The 20,206-nt window shown below is 48.1% G+C and overlaps 3 protein-coding genes and 1 long non-coding RNA gene across 5 annotated transcripts in view; 2 read left to right on the plus strand and 2 right to left on the minus strand.

The window, feature by feature from the left end:
- On the plus strand, positions 1 to 3,763 carry LOC102437198 (synaptic vesicle membrane protein VAT-1 homolog). The gene is made up of 5 exons (XM_023756881.1): positions 1 to 223; positions 620 to 790; positions 885 to 974; positions 1,809 to 2,050; positions 2,197 to 3,763. The coding sequence occupies exons 1-5, from the start codon at positions 31 to 33 to the stop codon at positions 2,278 to 2,280; spliced, it is 780 nt and encodes a 259-aa protein (XP_023612649.1). The 5' UTR covers positions 1 to 30; the 3' UTR covers positions 2,281 to 3,763.
- On the minus strand, positions 1,294 to 14,884 carry IFI35 (interferon induced protein 35). Of its 2 annotated transcripts, XM_023756880.1 has the most exons (8): positions 14,681 to 14,884; positions 5,899 to 6,018; positions 5,085 to 5,232; positions 4,883 to 4,989; positions 4,600 to 4,786; positions 4,403 to 4,509; positions 4,034 to 4,263; positions 1,294 to 1,527 (listed from the first exon to the last, which is right to left on the minus strand). In XM_023756880.1, exons 1-7 carry the CDS (start codon positions 14,699 to 14,701, stop codon positions 4,072 to 4,074), a joined length of 882 nt encoding a protein of 293 aa, XP_023612648.1. In that variant the 5' UTR covers positions 14,702 to 14,884; the 3' UTR covers positions 1,294 to 1,527; positions 4,034 to 4,071. The 2 variants fall into 2 exon arrangements, with proteins under 2 accessions (XP_023612648.1, XP_006092383.1); XM_006092321.3 differs by lacking the exon at positions 1,294 to 1,527 and having other exon boundaries at positions 3,920 to 4,263.
- The window catches only part of LOC111826739, a 23,144-nt gene continuing 7,171 nt past the window's right edge, over positions 4,234 to 20,206 (plus strand). Inside the window, exon 1 of the long non-coding RNA XR_002830119.1 lies at positions 4,234 to 4,282. This is a non-coding gene — a long non-coding RNA (uncharacterized LOC111826739). The remainder of the gene's footprint in view (positions 4,283 to 20,206) is intronic.
- Positions 16,655 to 19,772, minus strand: RPL27 (ribosomal protein L27). Its single transcript, XM_006092323.3, has 5 exons — positions 19,652 to 19,772; positions 19,327 to 19,409; positions 17,986 to 18,155; positions 16,847 to 16,957; positions 16,655 to 16,741 (listed from the first exon to the last, which is right to left on the minus strand). The coding sequence occupies exons 2-5, from the start codon at positions 19,405 to 19,407 to the stop codon at positions 16,693 to 16,695; spliced, it is 411 nt and encodes a 136-aa protein (XP_006092385.1). The 5' UTR covers positions 19,408 to 19,409; positions 19,652 to 19,772; the 3' UTR covers positions 16,655 to 16,692.

Consider the following 20,206-nt stretch of genomic DNA (forward strand, 5'->3'; position numbering starts at 1 on the left):
GTTTCATTCTTCAAGGTAGGGGATCGGGTGATGGCGTTGATGCGCTCGGGCATGTGGCAGGAGGAGGTGACTGTGCTCTCAGCCCAGACCTTTCTGATGCCTGAGTCCATGACCTTTGAGGAAGCTGCTGCCTTGCTGGTTAATTACATCACAGCATACATGATCCTCTTTGACTTTGGCAACCTACGGCCTGGCCAAAGCGTCTTGGTACACATGGCTGCAGGTAACAGGCCCCTTTCTTTTATCCCCCCTCCTTACCCAGATTTCTTCCTGAGGCCCCTTCTCAGTAGCATGTCTGGACTGTTGCCATGGTAACACCAGGCTGCCTTGGCCTATGGCGCCCAAGGCCTCTGCAGTATTGTTGCCGTGGCAACATTCAGGCACCAGATCTAGCCTGGTGTGCTATCCATAGCAACATGCTGTGGCCCAGCACCCCTTCCTTGCCAGTTACCCTTCCCCCAATTTTCAATCATAGAAATTGGACATGAGGTGCATGCAGTAAGCCTCCAAATGAGCCCAGGCAAAATGAAGATGATGGGGTTGGTCCTTGAGAGACAAGAAAGGAGACTGGTGGCTGGGTGACTCTATATCCCCTACTTATGAAAGTGTCTTGCTGCAGGGGGTGTGGGTATAGCCGCCTTGCAGCTGTGCCGAACAGTGGAGAATGTGACAGTGTTTGGAACGGCCTCGGCCAGCAAGCATGAGATGCTGAAGGAGAACGGGATCACATATCCCATTGACTACCACACGACTGACTATGTGGAAGAGGTCAAGAAGATCTCCCCCAAAGGTGGGGTCAGGGTATGGGATGGCCTGGGACAGAGGGGAGGTCTCCAAATTGGTGGATTCTAATGCTGCTCCTGGTTCCCCTTATTCTGTGACAGGCGTGGACATCGTCATGGACCCTCTGGGTGGGTCAGATACTGCTAAAGGCTACAACCTCCTCAAACCCATGGGCAAATTGATCACGTATGGTAAGTCAGGGGGCCAGAATGGAGAGGGATATAGGAGCCCAGGGCTTTTGAAGGAAGAAGGGGCAGGGACCCAGGTGCTGTAGAGAGAGTGCCAGGGTTAGGATGGCCCTGAGATGTTGCACTCAGATTGCTGCCTCCTGGGTGCAGCTATTGTCATTTTCTTTCACAACCTTCCATGTGAGTCACAGGAAATTGTATTCTTTCTGTGCTGCTGTTTGGGGATTTTTCTTTTTTTTAAAAATATATTTTTATTGATTTCAGAGAGGAAAAGAGAAGGAGAAAGATAGAAAGATCAATGATGAGAGAGAACCATTGATTGACTGCCTCCTGCATGCCCCACACTGGGGATTGAGCCCACAACCTGGGCATGTGCCCTTGACCGGTATCGAACCCAGGACCCTTCAGTCCGCAGGCCTCCACTTTATCCACTGAGCCAAACCAGCTAAGGCTGGGGATTATTCTTGATGCACAATCACCCAGTCTGCCTTCCTCTGTTCTACCCTCCTGGCTTCTTAGGCAACTGCATTTCCATTTAAAAAACCATTTCATACACCTGAAACCAATACAAAATAGTATTGAATGTAAACTGTCACTGAAAAACAAAATTAAAAAACCATTTTGCATAAAAACAAACAAATAAAGATTAGAACCATTTTTTAGTTAGACGGAGTCTTTTGGGGCCTGGTAGCCTGCAGGTAGTGGATTATCCTGTCACTTCCTGGCACTAGTGTGGATAATTGTAAGGGGCCCACAGGGGGCACACGAACATGGATCTAGACACGCAGAGCTGTGCCTGGCACCCGGATTCATAGGCTATGTCTTCTTGTCTCTCAGGAATGGCCAACCTGGTGTCAGGCCCCAAGCGGAACCTGATGAACATGGCACGTATATGGTGGAATCAGTTCAGCGTGACAGCTCTGCAGCTGCTGCCGGCCAACCGGGCTGTGTGTGGCTACCACCTGGGCTACCTGGATAGTGAGACAGAGCTGGTCAGTGGTGTGGTGACCCGCCTCCTGGCTCTGTACAATCAGGGCCACATCAAACCTCACATTGACTCTGTGTGGCCCTTCGAGAAGGTGAGTGTGATGGCTCTGCAGGCAGGGCCTGGGCAGGACCCTGCAAGGCTGTGGTCCTAGGGGTAGGGTTCCTGCGGGGAGGAGAGCCTCCTCCTTTAGGCTGACTCTCTGGAGCACTGGGAGCAACGTCTTGTCTTCCTTTTCAGGTGGCGGATGCCATGAGGCAGATGCAGGAGAAGAAGAATGTGGGCAAAGTCATCCTGGTGCCTGGGCCAGAGAAGGAGAACTAGGATGGGGGCTGGGAGACCCTCGGGAAGAGAGAAGCTGGGAAGCCATGTTATGGTGGCCCCCAGATCCTCGAATTTCATCCTTTATCACAATGCTCTGCCCTCTTTCCCCCAAAGGTCTCTGTGGTGATGACCTCTCCCCTGCCCTGTTTTTTCTCTTTAGCCAGGGCTGCCCCCTCCCTCCTTCCTGCCCTCTGAAGAGGTTGGGAAGTGACCACTTGGATGTCTGGGCCCCGCCAAGGGGACAGGGAGGGACAGAGGGAGACCGGCTGCTTCCTGCCCCCACCCTTTCCCTGGGCCTGCTGTGCTGCTTTTGTGCCAAGGCTAGCCAACCCCTTCCCGTTCTGTTCTACGTGCTTCTGCCTCTGCCTCATCTCCCTTCCTGCCCCTGCCCCACTACCTCCCCCAAAGAAATGAAATGTCAGCTCAGGATATGGGGCCAATCTGTGTGAGTCCAGCATGTCCCTGTTTCGCCCTAGTGTCCCTTCAACCCGGGCCGACCAGCGCCCACCTCTGAACTTCTTTGCCTCATTGTATGGCCTCATCTTCTTGTCCCCCAACTTCTTAAGCACAATTGAGCTTCTTCCACCTCCAGGTTTCCTGCCACTCTTTACCAAGGTTGCCTCTTACACCAAGGGCAGGAATCACAACTGGTCCCCTAGGTCACAACTCTGTGGGAGGGATACAGAGGCCCCCTTCCTTCACTGAGTTCTCTGGATTTGTTCTCAGTGCCTTAGCAATGGAAAACCTGTGCTTGTGTATATGGAGGGGTCCCTGTCTCACACCTCCTTCTTCACCCTTGTACTCCCCAGTGCCTTCCTTGTTTTGATGGAGCTGGGTTCTACTGCTCCCCAGTTCCACAACACCTCCAAAAATCTGTGAGTGTGCCAGTGTCGGGGCAGAGGCAGCCCCTCGCCTCCTAGGTCCTGTGCCATATCCTGCCTCTCTCTGGGGCTGTCATTTCTCTCTCAATGGTTGAGGAGAAAGAGGTGGGGAGGTTTTCTCAGCCTTGCAGATAAGGATGGCATTTACCAGCCAGAGTCCTGGGAGTCAATGCCGTCTATTTCTTGTTCTGGGACCAAAGTAAAAATTAAAGCACATCCCTGTGCAGTTATGGGAGGCCCCCTGCCCCCTGCCTTCTCAGAGCAGGGAGGTACCTTTCCAAATGCCCCAAACTTTGTTTACATGGGTGGGGAGATGAAGTGAGGGAGTAAAATGGGGTGGGGGGGAGCGGGTTAGGAACTGGGCCCTGGGAACCAAAGTGGGGACTTCCTAGGGTACAGGTGTAGCTCCCTCTGCTCTCTGAGCTGGAATTAAGAAGGGTTATTGCCCCAGCCATTGCCAATGGGAGGTGGCGGGGAGGGGTTCAGCCTCTTCATTGTCTAAATGAGGCCTAAACGGTGTGAAGTGCGACTTCTGCTTTTGTGTACCCCACCCCATGACCGAAGCTGCCTTTGTGTTTGTGTCAATAAAAAGCTAAACCCTGGATCCTGGCTGTGGCCTCTGAGAGTGGAGGGGAAGGTCAGCTGGGGAAGGTCAGTGCTGGTAGCAGAAGGCTAGGGTTTCTGCCCTCCCCCCAGCCTCCTTCCTTGCCCAAATCAAGTTTCCTTTCATGAAATGAAATGAGGAAGGAGATCACTCTAGGCAGGCACTTTTACTGTCTGGGACAGCGTTTCACAACTCAGAGTCCCGCCCTCCGTTGACTAGCATGATCTTGATCATCCACATGCACCCAACCCCAGCCCAGTTTGAGAACCTTGGGAGAGGGCTGGAGGGTGATGAGAGGGTAGGCTCCTAGCTGGACTCGGTGGTGAAGACCGCCAGGCGTTGCTCTCCTGGAGGCACGACTGTCAGGGCCTCCACCTCCCCTCCCCCACGGGTGGGCTTCTGGAAGTGGACCTGCAGGACATCCTGCAGCTCGGGGCCATCCAGCACATCGGGAATGTTGAGCACCAGCACTGCCTGTGGCACTGGCTGGAACCTGATCTGGAAAAGGATTCCGGAGGTGAGCAAAGGCTCATGGGAGTCGGGCTGGGGCAGAGGGTGGAGCAGGCAGTGCCCATGGGAGCATGAGAGGGGCAGACAGGTTACCTGGCCAGCCCCCGTTCCCCACCTTCCTACTTACCTCTGCCTTCTGGATCTCTCCGCTCATGTAAGGAGAGACTTTCAGAGGGAACTGCCGCCCACCCAATGGCACCGTGAACTGGCCAGTCCGGCACAGGTTCTGGGCCACTGCAGGGAAGAACGGGTAGGCCTTTAGCGTCAAGGGCTTTCCTCTGGGGCCTGATGCATCTGCCCTAATCTCCCTGAGAGAGCCCTTACCTTCATCCTTGGCAAAGCCCAGCATGACACCCCCATGCAGCAGTTCCCGAGTCTCCACATCTCCGCCCCCGTTCTTGGTCTTGCAAAAGAAGAGCTCCAGCTTGTCCAGCAGCTCCTCCTCACTCAGCTTGAGCTTATCAGGTAACCCACTGACCAGCACTCTCTGGCTACTCATCTGGCTGGACACCTAGGGGTAGAAGGAGTGGTTCCAGGCACAGCCCCACTCCCCAGTGTCCAAGTGCATGGCACCCCTGCAGGTCCCAGAACTCTGCCACTCTATCACCTGGATGGTTGTCACCACGGGTAGCTCCACGGGCTGGACCTGCACCCGCAGCCGGCACTCTTCCAGCTCAATCTGATGCTCCTTTTGTCGTAGCACCTGCTTGGCCACTGGGTGGGGGGTGAGGGGTGGGGGTTGGGGGGGAGGCAGGATCAGTGCTGGGAAGCCTCCCAGCCTCCCTCCCAAGGCTTCCCAGTGAGCTCACCCTTGGGGTCATCAAAGATGACCAGCGCAGAGCCTCCAGGCATAGGATAGCAGATCTGCAGGTCGGAAACCAAAGACTTGGGCACTTCCATCCCCTCCTGAACGTGTCCTCGGAACACCAGGGGGACTTCAGGCACTGGGAATGGGACCTGGAGATGGGGGGGGTGAAGATTGGGGGGTGATGTAGCCTTCAAGGTTGGGGGAGCTCTCTACTCCCTCCCAGGAGGAAAGTGTCCCCAGTTCCATGTGATTGATACTGAGTGCAAGCAAGGGATGAATATGTTTAATGGAAGAAGAGCTGGGTAAATAAGTGGATGAAAGCAGATCAAGCTTGTTCTGGCACTTAAAGTATTTTTTTTTTTTTGGTTAATCCTCACCCAAGGATATTATTTCCCATTGATTTTTAGAGAAAGTAGAAGCGGGAAGGGGAGAGAGACAGGGAGAAACATCGATCGATGTGAGAGAGAGACATCGATTGGTTGCCTTCCCCATGCACCCCAACTAGGGTCAAGGACTGAACCTGCCACCCAGGTAAGTGCCCCTTGACCGGGAATCAACCCTTTGGTGCACAGGCCGGCCAATGCTCTAACCACTGAGCAACCAACCACGGCTGTCCTGGCATTTTATATACAAGATTTTAGTTTGTCATCACACAAGCCTATGAAGGAAGTAACTCTACTTTATAGATGAGAAAACGGATCCAGAGGGTTCAAGTAACATCCTCTAGGTTACACAGCAAGGAAGTGGCAGAGCCAGAAGTGAAACTAAGAGCTCCCCAGCTCTTTCTGCCAGGCCACACCCCTCTCCCAGCTTACCTTGTCTTGGGGGGAGTTCCTGAGCTCCCTTTTCAGCTGCTGCAGTTCCTGCAGCCTCATCTTTAGTCTGGCCTGCTCCTCCTGAAGGTTGTGTAATAGGTCCCCCCTCCTGAAGCATGCCTATTAGGACAGACAGAACAATCAGACACCCACCAGCCTTTCCAGGGGAAGGGGGTCCTACTCTGGACTCTCTCAGCTTAAGAACAACCCAACCCCTTTACCCGGCCCTGGGTGGGTCCTGGCCCCTCTTCTCAGGACTTGGTGGCCTCAGCCACTCTCTGAAGGGCAGAAGCCTTTGCAGCAGCCATGGCTGGTTTATTATTGACACCTAGAGTTTAACAAACACTGATTGAGCTCCTGCTGTGAGGTGCTGGGTACTGACACAGGGCAGTGCAAGACCAGTGCCAAGCCTCAGGCCTGCACAAAACAGAACCGGAGTTTGTGAGCAGTCACATGACTGATTGTGGAGAACAGCAGGAGTTTGGAGGAGGGATCATTGCAAACGGGTTAACACAGCTAGGGAGGCCTCCAGGGGAAATGGGTGCGTAGAGTTGCAAAATGTCATAATACTATTAGCTAACACGTACTAAGCACAAACATGTCAGGCATTGTTTTATTTTTTCAAGTTATAAGAGAAAGTTTCTTTAGAAAGTTACAGAGATAGTAGAAGTGAGCCAGCCAGGTTGCGTAAGCTCAGGAAACAAGTTGCAGAGGCAGAAGAAGGGCCTTTGGAGCTTAGGAGGGAGAATGGCAAAGGTAACCAACTGCTCCTGGGTGGGGGGTGGGGGAGAGAGAAGAGGGGGTAGGAAAGGCGCAAGTGTGCTCCAGAGAAGGAGAGCACCTGTCCTAAGCCATTTATATAGATTATATCACTCAGTTCTGCCAGCAACCCTCTTGTCCTTATTTTACAGATGAGGAAACCCAAAGCTCAGAGAGGTTAAGTGATTTGCCCGAAGTAATTCAGCCCTATCAGTGTGACTCCACACTGTTAATTTGTGCTCTACAGTGAAGAAATCAAGCCCAGAGTTGGGGAGTAATGTACCCCACACCTTGCCAGTGTGTCCCTTGACTGCCACCCTTTCCATTGTTCCAAGCAGCCTTTTAAGCTGGTGCCATTTGGAGCAGGTCGAGAGAGAGAGAGAGAGAGAGAGAGAGAGAGAGAGAGAGAGAGAGAGCTGACAACGTGGGCAGGGGAATGACACCAGGGATATGAGTAAATGCACCTTTGTTTGTGGGTTGGAACAGTTGTTGGCTGGCATAGTTCACTCAGTGGTTGGGAAGCCTGATAAATAAGGTCAGCCTAGAATCTAAGTGTGAGCTCACTTGGGAGATGGGACTCTGTCCTGGTCTTCTCTGTATCTCCAGTGCTCAGCAGGGTCCCTGGCACAAAACAGGCATTTGGCAAAGTGTGTTGACTGAATGAATGAAGTGAATGAATAATAGGATGAAAGCATATTACAGAGGGTATTGAAGACATTCAGTGAGTTCACTCTCATTTTAAGCAGAGAAAAACTAGGGCTTGATTAATACTGGTTTATGAGTAGTGAGAAAGGTACCTCATTCTTTTTTTTTCTTTCATTCTTTATATTTCTATAAACAAGGGGGTCACAAACTCAGTGCCTATAAGGGCCAGTTAGTCAAGGGTGCCAGTCTAGTGTGATAAGGAGTGGTGGAGAGCCTGAGAAACTGGAGAGAGCATATATCCCCACTACAGTGACAGCCTCTTCTTAGCTCTAACCGAGTTTTTTCACATGGGAGTGTGTTGTGGTTCCAGTATCCCCTATCTCTCCATTTTAAAGGGAAATCAGAAACCTGAATTTTTATTTGAAAAAGATGGCTCAATGTAAAAAATATATGAAAAATAAAATACATTGGTGGGTTGGATTCAGTCCGCAGTCCATTCTCTTTTTACTTCTGCTTTAAATATTGACATAATTATACATAATTGAAAATCTAGTAATTGGCAATGCTATTTTTTAATAAATAGCTTAATAAAAATAAATAAATAATTGCTTCATAAGTAGACTATTTTATTTTTTAAAAAATATTTTTATTGATTTTAGAGAGGAAGGGAGAGGGATAGAGAGATAGAATCATCAATGATGAGAGAGAACCATTGATTGGCTGCCTCCTGCACACTCCTACTGGGGATTGAGCCTGCAACCCAGGCATGTGCCCTTAGCGGGAATCAAACCTAGGACCCGTCAGTCCAAAGGGCGACGCTCTATCCACTGAGCAAAACTGGCTAGGGCCATAAGTAGACTATTTTAAAGAAAATTTCAAGCTGGGGAGTTTAAATGTGATATCAGCAAGGAATGGGGAACTAGTGAAGATTTCTGGAAGGGGGGTAAGGGAGTGGACATGGTGTTTAAAGGAGATCCTGGGAGTGACGGCAGAAGGAACTGGGGCAGGAGCCGTGGAGTGAGGGAAACAAGCCCAGGCTCCGTGGCTCTAGTTCCCACCACGTGACAGGAGCTGACCTGGACCTCTGGCAGGGGCCAACCGAGGAGCACACGTGGATGAGCATGTTTCATGAGGAAAACCTCCCAGATGCAGTGGATGTTTGCATTAAGGAGACAGAGGGCGGTGAAGACGATGCCAGATTGCAGACCTGGTGCCCCAGAGTCTGGTATAATGCCATTGGCCCAGAGGGCCAGGAAAGAGATCCAGACCTGCTAAATGCCAGACACGGTTGGACTCTATCTCTTTTAAATATCACAAAATTCCCTCCTGTCTCCAACTCCCAACTGAAACTTGTCTCTTACAGGACTCTTAAGGACAACACAGGCCAATTGTAATCACTTAACCTGAATTCAGTATTCTGGCTATTTACTTATACAACATGATAACATGGTCTCTAAATGCAAGCCATGCCCTGGCTGGTGTGGCTCAGTTGATTGAGTATTGTCCTATGTACCAAAAGGTTGCTAGTTTGACTCCTGGGCAGGGCACATGCATGGGTTTCAGGTTGATCCGTGGTAGGGGGCGTGCAGGAGGCAGCTGATCAATGTTTCTCTCTCTCTCCTTCTCCCTTCTTCTCTAAAATCAATAAAAACAGCCTGGCTGGCATGGCTCAGGGTTTGAACATTGAGGAGGTCACGGTTCGATTCCTGGTTGGGGCATATGCCTGGGTTATGTGCTCAATCCCCAGTATGGAGCATGCAGGAGGCAGCTGATTGATGATTCTCTCTCTTTCCCTTCCTCTTTGAAATCAATAAAAATAAAATAAAATTTAAAAATATTTAAATAAATAAATGCAAGCCATCTGGTGCTCCACTGAAAAAAAAGTGCAACCGAATCTACATTGAGCTCATGGAGAAACTATAAATTCTGGATACATTTTGGGTAAGTTCATGATTTAAAGTTAATTTTGACTTCATATAATCTTCTGGTTTACTTGCTGAGTTTAGAACCTCATTACCCCATTAGATAAAACCTCATGCTATCTATATTCATCATGGGAGTATTAGGAGGCAGTTTAGCAAAACAGTTAAAAGCACAAACTCTGGGGCCAAACCTCTGGGGTTTACATCAGCCCATCTTACTACTGCAAGTTTTTAAACTCTCTGTGCCTTGGTTGCCTCACCTGTAAAATGGGCGTAATAGCAGTTTCCACCTGTATTTAATTATAAAAAGTCCTCACTTGAGGATATGTTTTTATTGATTTTAGAGAGAGAAGAAGGGAGGGAGGGAGAGAGAGAAAGAGGGAGAGAGAGAGAGAAACATTGATGTGAGATAGGCACATTGATTGGTTGCCTCCTGCTCTTGCCCCGACCGAGGATTAAACCTGCAACCTAGGTATGTGCCCTGACGGAATCAAATCCGCAACTTTTTGGTGTATGGGACAATGTTCCAACCAACTGAGCCACCCAGCCAGGCACCTGTAGTTAATTGTTTGGAAGTGGTGCATGGCACATAAGTGCTATGTTAGATGTTTTCTATTTTAATAAAGTCCCTTTTTTAGATGAGGAACCTGAGGTTCATCAAGGTTAACTGATGGGCCAAAGTTAGTCAAACCCAAGGCTATTGAAGACACATAAGGTCAGGGACAGGACTTGTTGGACAGGAGTTTGGGTTAGAACAGCATGTGGTGATGGTTGAAGCCAAGAGGATGGAAGAGCTCTCTGAGGAAAAGAGCCTTAAAAAAGTCTTTGAGGATACCTGGTCAGGGGCCAGGAGAGAATGCAGGGAAGAAATAGAAGACATAGAAAGAGATAAGCAGGGCCAGCCCAGGATTGGGAAGTGTCAGACACAAAGGAGAAGGAGGGATGAAACTGGCTACCAGAAGGCCATTCATTCACTGCCCACTTACACATTCACTCACTCAACAATCAGCATCTACCATCGGCCAGGCCCTGTTCTAGGCTCTGGGGACACAGAAGTGAACACAACAGACAAAACTTCCTTGTGGAGTTTAGGTAAAATGTACATCAGGTGAGTGATAAGTGTTATGGATAAAAACAAAGCAGAGAATGTTGGGGGATAATTTTAAATGGGGTAATAAGAATAGGCCTCACTGAGATATCTGAGCATATACTTGAAGGAGATGAAGGAGCAAGCCATACATGTGGGGAGAAGTTCTATGCAAAGGGAATAGCAAGTGCAAAGGCCCTCAGGTGGGAGTTTGTCAGGTGTATTTGGGGGATAGCAAGGAGACCAATGTGGGAAACACACTGGGAAACAGAGGGAGTGAGGGAGAGCTGTTGGAAATAAAGTCACAGAGGGGTTTGGATCATGCAGGGCCTTTTACTTGATGTGAGGTGGGAAGCCATAGGCAGGCTTAAATGGTAACAGGATTCCTTGGCTGTTGCAAGAGTAGGCTGGTGTGGGGAATTAGCATAAGCAGGGAGACCATTTAGGAGGCCATCAGCAGCCAGGTGAGCGATGTTAGTGACTTGGACCAGGTGGTAGCAGTGGAGGTGGTGAAGAGTAGTAAAGAGACATAATAGACCAGCCGTGGGCAAACTACGGCCCTCGGGCCAGATCCAGCCCGTTTGAAATGAATAAAACTAAAAAAAGACCGTACCCTTTTATGTAATGATGTTTACTTTGAATTTATATTAGTTCACACAAACACTCCATCCATGCTTTTGTTCCGGCCCTCCGATCCAGTTTAAGAACCCATTGTGGCCCTCGAGTCAAAAAGTTTGCCCACCCCTGTAATAGACTGTAGTTGCTGATGGATCAGAAAGAGGGTGTGGAAGAAAGAGAGGAGTATGGAATGACTCGAAAGCTTTTCTTTTTAATGTTTTTTAAAATTGATTTCAGAGAGAGGAAGGGAGAGAGAGAGAGAGAGAAACATCACTGATGAGAATCATTGATCAGCTGCCTCCTGAGCGTCCTCTACTGGGGATCAAGCCTGCAAACCTGGGCATGTGCCCCAACAGGGAATAGAACCAGAGACCTCCTGGTGCATGGGACGATGCTCAACTAACTGAGCTACACTGGTCGGGCGATTCTAAGCTTCTTGATCTGAGCAACTGGAGGGAAGAAAAGCCCTTTGCTGATATGAGAAAGATTGTGGGTGGAAGAGATTTGGGGCAGAAAGATAGGGAGTTATTTTGAACATGTTACGTACGAAGTGCTATTCAACATCTCAGTCGAGATGTACAGTGGCAGTTGTCTCTACCAATCTAGCATTCAGGGAAGACGTTTAGGCTGGAAGTATAAATTTGGGAATTATTCATGTAGAGAGATTTAAAGTTACAAAACTAAATGAGACCAATAGGGGGATGGTGTAGACAGAGAAGAGGTCCAAGGGCTGATTTCTGGGGCATTCAACACTAAGAGGTCAGGGGAATAAGGAAGAACCAGCCAAGAAGAATGAAGAGGAATGGCTAGCGAAACCCGAGGGAGAGGAGAGGTGTGAAGAATGAAGAAAGGTTTCAAGGAGGAGGAGGAGGAGTTAGCAGTTGTGCCGACTAAGATGGGGAATGAACCCTGACCACTATGGCTTAGTTGGTTGAGCATCGTCCGTGCACCAAAAGGTCATGGGTTCAATTCCCGGTCAGGGCACATGCCCAGGTTGTGTGTTTGGGGATGTTTCTCTCTCTCCCGCTCCTTTAGCTTCTCTCTAAAGTTAATAAAAACTATAAAGAAAAAGATGAGGAGTGAGAATAACCACTGAGATTGAGCAACAAAAAACAGTCCTGCTTATCATAAGGAAATGGTCAGAAGTTCATGTACAAGAATTCTTATTATTGTAGCCTGTTTATAACAAAACAGAAGAAATGCGCAACCACAGAGGAATAGTCAAATAAATATAAAATATTACATAGCAATGAAAAGACATTAATGAAGAACAATTAACGACACAGAAAAATGCTCAGACTAAGGCAAAAAAGCAAAATACAAAACTGTATAGAAGATAGGATCCCTACTCTGTTGATTTAAAAAGTTTTAATTCATAAGGATATTTATTAATGCATAAAAAGCCTCTGGAAAGATAGACATCAACATGTCAGTAGTAAAGGGTTGTCTCTCAATAACGAATCAAACCTGGGACCCTTCAGTTGGCAGGCCAATGCTCTATCCACTGAGCCAAACCAGCTGGGGCACTTCTTTCCTTTTTAATATATAAAAGCCTTTAAAGGAGTTTTAGCCCGGCTGGCATGGCTCAGTGGTTGCGCTTCGACCTATGAACCAGGAGGTCACGGTTCAATTCCCGGTCAGGGCACAGGCCTGGGTTGCGGGTTCATTCCACAGTTAGGGGGCATGCATGAGGCAGCCAATCAATGATTCTCTCTCATCATTGATTGATGTTACTATCTTTCCCTCTCTGAAATCAATAATTATATTTATATATAATTAAAATAAATTTATATATAATTAAAATAAAGGAGTTTTAGTAGAGTGGTAGGCCTGAGGTGGGGTGAATTGAGATGACCCTGGGGAACTGGGGTTCTGAAAAGGTTGGTGATAATATTAACAATATTGAGCATGTATTGAGTGCTTAGTATGTGCCAAGCAGTGTGTTAAGTTTTTACTATATTAATTTATGGGTTATCTAGCTTGATTCTTGCAGGTTAATATTCTTATGAGGAAATGTTGCTATTCTTCTCATCTCATAGATAAGGAAATGGGCTTAGATGACAATTTTAGAATTCCCAGGGCCACACAATTGCAGGAACCAGGATTTGGAACCAGGCAGGTTGGCTTTAGACTTCAGGGGTGGGGAACATCCGGCCCGCCAAGGCATTAGGGGTGAGTTAATTAAATGTTTGACCAAATATAACAGGCTAATTTATTTATATTTTAAAAATTAATTTCAAAGAGGAAAGGGGAGGGAGAGATAGAAATGTCAATGATGAGAGAGAATCATTGATCAGCTGCCTCCTGCATCCCCACCACTGGGGATCGAGACTGCAATCTGGGCATGTGCCCAGACTGGAAATTGAACCATGACCTCCTGGTTCATGTGAAGCTCAACCATTGAGCACACTGGCGGCCAGGCTAATTTTTCAGTTGATAATTTTGTATGGCCCGAAAATGATGTTATATATCCAAATGGCCCTTGGCAGAAAAAAGGTTCCCACTCCTGCTACAGAGCCTGTGGTCTTTCTTGTTACATTTAAGGGGCAAATGAGCCGAAGCCGGTTTGGCTCAGTGGATAGAGCGTCGGCCTGTGGACTGAAAGGCCCCAGGTTCGATTCCGGTCAAGGGCATGTACCTGGGTTGTGGGCACATCCCCAGTAGGAGATGTGCAGGAGGCAGCTGATCGATGTTTCTCTCTCATCGATGTTTCTAACTCTCTATCTCTCTCCCTTCCTCTCTGTAAAAAATCAATAAAATATATTTTTTTTAAAAAGAGTTAAAAAAAAAAGGGGCAAATGAAAGTTTCTAAGTGAGAGATCAGCATATTTGTAGTGGGGTAGTAACACGGAAGGAAAGACTGAATAAACTGGAGAGGGGATGAGATTCATTCATTCAACAGCTGTTTAATGTGTGTCTACTACATGCTAGGAACAGTGCTAGGCACTGGGGGCAATGGTGGACTGGCTGGACCGGGGCCAGCCCTCGCAGAGCTTGGCCGGGCCTGAGCCGGGGTGTTCACAGGTCAGGAAACGGTGGACACAACAGACAGGAGGGAGCTTAGTTCCCAGAGGAGGCACACTTCTTCCCTGACCCAGAAGAGGGGCCAACGTTGAGAAAGTGTAAGGAGGGGAGAATTTGTTGGTGAAGATATCAGGAAATAAGAACGTGGGCATTTCTTGATTTAAAAAATATATTTTTTCTGATCTCTTAAAAAAAATTGTATTTATTTTTTTCCAAGAGAGAGATAGTGAAACACGGATTTGTTGTTTCACTTATTTATGCATTTGCTGGTTGATTCTTGTATGTGCCCTCCTTGGGGCCCAGTCCTCACAGAGCTCCGTCTGGCCTGAGTGGAGGTCAGGAAATGGTGGACCACAAGAGGCAGCAGGGAGCTCAGTTCTCAGAGGAGGTACATTTCTTCAAACTCACAATCTTGGTGTGTCAGGACGATGCTCCAACCAACGGAGCTACCCAGCCAGGGCCTTAAATGTTTAAAATCGTCATGAGAGCGATTCTTAAAATTTTAGATCACGGAACCTTTTGAGTATCTAATGAAAACTATAGATTCTCTCCAGAAAAATGCATTCACTCAAGGAATTCATCAGCTCCTGAGGTACAGATTATATAGCTTTGTCTTTGAGCCAATGGGTTAGGGAACTAACTCCACAGGGAGAGGCTAGGACACCGGGCCAGGCCAAGAGGAATGCTCCCGTTTCTCCCCACGCCCAACACCCTCCTCCTCACTTACGGGATCTGGAGCCACTGACATGGGTCTGGGATCTGGTTGGCAAGAGCGGAGGCTTCAGAGCTGGAAACAAAGTGGCAGAATCCACCCAACAGAACTCTTGCTTCCACCTTCTGAGACTTATCTCCCCTCACAGAGCCTGAAATGCACTTCAAAACGTTCTGCCTGCAGGCTCTTTACTTCCACTTTCATTTCTGGGAAGTCCCTGCCCATTTAGTGCTCACATGGCCAACTGCTTTTCCCCACCCCTGGGAGGAGACTTCCAGGTCTCTACGTCAACTTCACCCAGCTATGTGGCCTTAGGGCAGCGGTTCCCAACCTGTGGGTCGCGACCCCTTTGGGGATCGAACGACCCTTTCACAGGGGTCGCCTAAGACCATCGGAAAACACATATATTACATATTGTTTTTGTGATTAATCACTATGCTTTATGTTCAATTTGTAACCATGAAATCGGGGGTCACCACAACATGAGGAACTGTATTAAAGGGTCGTGGCATTAGGAAGGTTGAGAACCACTGTCTTAGGGGAAACTACCTTACTAAATGCAAACTAAATTCTGGCCCCAATCCACTATTCCCAACCTTTCCATCCCAGCAGAAGCCCACTGGCAGAAATCTGTCTGCTTGGTTAATAGATATTTCCCTAGAGCCCAGAATAATGCCTGGCACATGCAGACATTGATAAAACTGAGTGACAAACGCAACCAGGACAAAGCCACTCCAAGTTCACAAAGTTGTTACAATAGCAGTTATTGAGCGCTGCTGTGTCCAATACTGGTCCTGTTTTGCATGAATTAAACTCAATCTTCAAAACAACCCCTTAGTTCTTTCCAGATTTTACAGATGAGATCCTAAACTTCTGAAGGACATAAACTTACCCACTGTCACATTATAGGAAGTGAAGCATGTATCCAAACTTGGACAGTATTTGAACTTGGGCTTTGAGGCATGAGAACTTGAATTTTTAGTCAAAGCAGGGTTTAAACTCATTTCCACTTGGGACTCAGCTAACAGGAGGGTTTCAATAGAGATGCCCAATACTTAAAGGTGAGAGGAGCCAAACTAAAGTACACAAAACACTGTCTTTCCTATTGTTTTCATCTAGTCCAGGGTTTTTACACCAGGAACTCATGAGCCCTTCTCACAACCCCACCCCAGGTGGAAGTGCACCTCAGGCTTGGCGAATAGGTCTCTGGATCCTAGTTTCACCGTGACTGAGAACCAGCTCAGCTGGAGCCTCTCATTCCTAAAACAGGTCACAAGTATCCCAAGCCCTTGAGAATCATACCCTTTAAAAAAAAAATTTAAATACTGATTTCAGAGGGAGAGGGAAATGATGAGAATCATGGATTGGCTGCCTCCAGTACACCCCCTACTGGGGATTGAGCCTGCAACCCTGGCATGTGCCCTGACCTCCTGATTCATAGGTCGATGCTCAACCACTCTTTTTTGCCAGCTTCCGCTAGCCAGGCTCTTAGGGACCTCTCCCTGGTCCCACTAGAAATGGCTGCTCTTGGCCTGGCCCCCTCGTGTGGTCCTCAGTGGAGGCACCAGTATCACCAGACAACTTGCCAAAAATTCCTACCAACTAAATCTGACTCATAGGGTGATTCCGGTTTGACAAGCCACCAGTGCTAAGGTTTGAGAACCTCAGGTTAGCTCTCAATCCGAAACAGTCAGTGCACATCCACTCAGAGGGGCTTTGGTTGTCCTCTGGTGGCGGGTGGCAGTTTCTCTAAGGATGTAAAGAGCTGAAGTCAGGGATGCCATAAACTCTGCACCTAAAAATGTCAACAGCAGCCCTTTTGGGAAGCAGTTCATTAAAGGATTATCAAGCTGAGAACTAGCTCAAGTCTCACAAAGGCAGATCTAACTTTTATATTTTTTCCATAGCCCCTCACCCACCAGCCTTTTATCTTATGACTGTTCTCCTTTCCCAGATGAATAAATAATACATGCAACAGGCAGACACGGATATTTTTTTGGATTTTTAATGACAGAAACAATATATATCTAAAACCGCAGCTTCTGGAAGAACCATTTGTTCTTGCCGGTCTTGTATCTAGTGGGAAAACAAGGACATCGATGAGAGGAGGGAGAGACAAATTTCTCTTTATGGGACTTAGCAACACCACACCCCAATATCCACCACCAAAGCCTAACTTACCTCTCTTCAAACTTGACTTTGGCCTCCCGCCGGGCCTTGCGTTTTAGAGCAGGGTCTCTGAAAACGTCCTTGTTGACAACAGTTTTGTCCAAGGGGATATCCACAGAGTACCTGGGGACAGTGGTGGGGAGCTGGATTAGCCCGTATGCTGCCCGGGCCTCCGCAGCCACCCAAGTCCTCCTGGGACAGTAGGGTACCAGGTTCTGCCTCCACAGGAACAACGGTCAAAAGCTGTCCCAAAGTGCTGATGATAGGCTTGAGAAATCTCTAATATTAAGACTCATTTACATAAATTTAAGCCATTGGAAAACTTCACACTTCACTGTCAATTTTCCCAACTACTTATTTTCTAGCTACAAACCATCACTGTATTAGAACTTTACTTGATTCCTAGTGGGTGGCTGGTTTTCTATTTAGAGCCATTGTATTTAGTACCGTTCAAGTTCTGCCTATGCAGGGTGCCCCATTATGACAATGCAAGAGCTGGGCAGCTAGCTGCCTCAATCTCACAGCTTTCCAGCACACGAGAAACGGCCCTGTTCTCTTAGGTCAGCACATTAAGAGCAAACATCAAGTCCCAGTAGCAAACTTTAAGGCACATGCTGCTGGGTTTGGCAATTATTTGGTTCAGAGGTCTTTCAAATCTTGTATTCCTTTATCACCCTTGTACCAGGATAGCAGATGCGCTGCACAATACTGTGAAAGGCCAGGAGACAAAGGGTCTGGCAGTCAAATGAAATCAAGGGAGACTTGCTTTCCTTTGTTCATTTTTTAAAGCCTATAATAACTATCTGTGAGAACGGAACAGCGGAAGAGGTGGGAGGCCAGATCCCATGCCTGTGTTTACTGTGGATGGAAACAAATCTTTACTCAACATTTAGAGTTTTCGGGTAAGAAAGACAAAGAGCAAGCTTGGAGATTTTCAATTAGGCCTGGCAAAGTTAGGGAAACCACCAAAGAAAATGACATGAACACGGTCCCAAGATGTATGAAAGGGGCAAGATTGGAAACCACAGCCACTTTGTGACAAACTGAAAATGATGTCTCCCCCCAGGTGGCTGCAAGGTTGTCTCCTTATTCAGCAAGGCAGAGATGGGGAAAAGAAACTTAAATTTTATTCCCATTCTTGAAATGCTCACCTTGTGGGCATGAGGTGATTGTAGTTATAAACTTTCACAAAAGACTTGATCTTTGACCTCTTGGCAATTTTCTTCTTGCCCATGGCAGCTGTCACTTTTCGGGGGTAGCGGTCAATTCCAGCCACCAGAGCATGGCTGTAGGGGCGGTCCGAGGTGCCATCATCAATGTTCTAAATGAACAAGATTTACATTTAGGATCAACTTAAAGCCTAGCTAGGCCCTGTGCTAGAGGCAGGCATGTACAGAAAGATCATCTCTACCCCCATGTCTCTGAGACCCACCATCTTACAGAGAAAAACCACATAAAGCAGACACACTAAGTGCTATGCCAGATGCCCAGAGCAGTGAGGGTTAGGGCGGCATTCATGCCCACCAGGAAGAATTTGGGCTCCTGGGAGGTAAGAGGTTTTAAAAGAACAGTTATCATTTATGAATGAAGTCCTTGCGACCTGCCAAGCACTGGTTCTTAGGAGCAGAGGCAGGCAGGCAGCCCAACTCGTCTCAAGAAGGTGGGGGGAAGGGAACCAGAAGTTCCAGTGTCCCCCAAACAACTAAGAGCAGTGCTGTTTGTGGTCAGATGTTAGGGACATTGCAAGAAGCTAAAAGATGAAGGCAGCAGGCAAACAGTGAAGGCCTGCAATACGCTAAATGACCATTTTGATAGAAACAATTCCTCCTCCTTTACAGAATCCCAGCTGCAGCTCTTACTATCTGCTTGACCTCAGGTGAGTTAGCGAACATCTCTAAACCTTAGCAGTAGGAAGAACCCTCTATGGCAGCGGTTCTCAACCTGTGGGTCGCGACCCCTTTGGGGGGGGGGGGGCGGGGGGAAGGTCCGAACGACCCTTTCACAGAGGTCGCCTAAGACCGTCGGAAAACACATCTATAATTACATAATGTTTTTGTGGTTAATCACTATGCTTTAATTATGTTCAATTTGTAACAATGAAATTGGGGGTCACCACAACATGAGGAACTGTATTAAAGGGTCGCGGCATTAGGAAGGTTGAGAACCACTGCCTAGGGTTACTGCAAGGATTGGGCACGAAAACATCTGTAAGGCAGTGTACCAGGCACCAAGCAAGCGTTCAGTAAGCGTTGGCCACTATTATTATTATTTAATGCCTCTTTGGTAGAGAGCGTGTTGTGTTAGGTGCCCAAGTCAACTTGTTTTTATTTTCCATTTTCCTCTTCCAAAAGCCCTCATGCATTCACCCCCACCCCTACACGCAATGCTCAGTGGCTCATGTCCCAAACTGGTTCTTGAATTCCAAGCTCGCGGTCCTCCGAAATCGGCCCAGTTCCGGGAAACACGGGCGTACAGGCTCGCGAGGATGGTACCTTCACGATGACGGCTTTGCGTCCGGAGTAGCGTCCGGCCAGGACCAGCACCACCTTCCCGGGTTTCATAAACTTGCCCATTTCTGCAGAGAGGAACAAGGGGCCCCTAAGAAACTCGCAAGCCCAGGCTGCGGGCTCTCGGAGCTTCAAGCTGCGTTCACTGTCGTCCTGGCCCAGGCCGCCCACGGGCCCTGTTCACGGGACAGGATCCGCTACGAAGCCGGCAGAGACAGAGGAATGGAAAGTACTCGGAACCACCCCACAACTCGCCCCCCAGGCCGCGGATGGCGGTGGATTAGAAGACCCTGCCCAGGGATGTACTCACCGAACGCAGCCACTCGGACCTAGAGCAGAAAGGAAAGAACCGCACTTCCGCTAACCTTTCACCCCGGAGGTGGTGACCTCACTTCCGGTACCGCCCCTTAAGTCTCGACCCGCCTCTTGCGAGGCCCTCAGACTCTGGTTGCTGGCGGAAGAAGCTTTTATGGGGAAAGCAGGGCCTGTCTGCTTATTTATTCAAATCAAACTTTATTAGTATATCCGGCAGAAGAAAAGAGCCAGGGAGTGCCGCCTATCGCCTACGGATGGAAGAGCAAGGAAGGCTTGTATGCTCCAGCCTTTTGTAGTTCCATTCTCTGACGCTAGGAGGGGACACCGTTTGAAATTTACTTTTTTGCCTTGGAATAGTCAGGGAGCAAAATAGAACTTTTTCTTTTTAGTGTCCACTGTGTGAACTGCTGTTGGTCGTAAGGAGGAGGAGACGAGCATTAATCAAGTAAGGGTATTTTCCCCCGACATTTAGAGTGTCGTGATGTCATAGACATTACAAGCTAAGCAGTGAAGGAGGTGAAAGAGGATGATGGTGATAGCAGCTGTTTAC

Source organism: Myotis lucifugus, unplaced genomic scaffold (genome assembly GCF_000147115.1).
Source record: "Myotis lucifugus unplaced genomic scaffold, Myoluc2.0 scaffold_100, whole genome shotgun sequence".
Classification (NCBI taxonomy): Eukaryota; Metazoa; Chordata; class Mammalia; order Chiroptera; family Vespertilionidae; genus Myotis; species Myotis lucifugus.

Excerpts from the sequence above, each read along its gene's own strand:
- LOC102437198 (XM_023756881.1), top strand. The coding sequence starts at position 31 with ATGGCGTTGATGCGCTCGGGCATGTGGCAGGAGGAGGTGACTGTGCTC. Across the intron at positions 224-619 it reads CTTGGTACACATGGCTGCAG|GGGGTGTGGGTATAGCCGCC; the intron begins GTAACAGGCCCC and ends GTCTTGCTGCAG. Across the intron at positions 2,051-2,196 it reads CTGTGTGGCCCTTCGAGAAG|GTGGCGGATGCCATGAGGCA; the intron begins GTGAGTGTGATG and ends CTTCCTTTTCAG.
- IFI35 (XM_023756880.1), bottom strand. The coding sequence starts at position 14,701 with ATGTCAGTGGCTCCAGATCCC. Across the intron at positions 4,787-4,882 it reads CCGTGGTGACAACCATCCAG|GTGTCCAGCCAGATGAGTAG; the intron begins GTGATAGAGTGG and ends TTCTACCCCTAG. Across the intron at positions 4,510-4,599 it reads GGGCTTTGCCAAGGATGAAG|TGGCCCAGAACCTGTGCCGG; the intron begins GTAAGGGCTCTC and ends TCTTCCCTGCAG.
- RPL27 (XM_006092323.3), bottom strand. The coding sequence starts at position 19,407 with ATGGGCAAGTTTATGAAACCCGGGAAGGTGGTGCTGGTCCTGGCCGGA. Across the intron at positions 18,156-19,326 it reads GCAAAGCCGTCATCGTGAAG|AACATTGATGATGGCACCTC; the intron begins GTACCATCCTCG and ends TTGTTCATTTAG. Across the intron at positions 16,958-17,985 it reads AATCACCTCATGCCCACAAG|GTACTCTGTGGATATCCCCT; the intron begins GTGAGCATTTCA and ends CACTGTCCCCAG.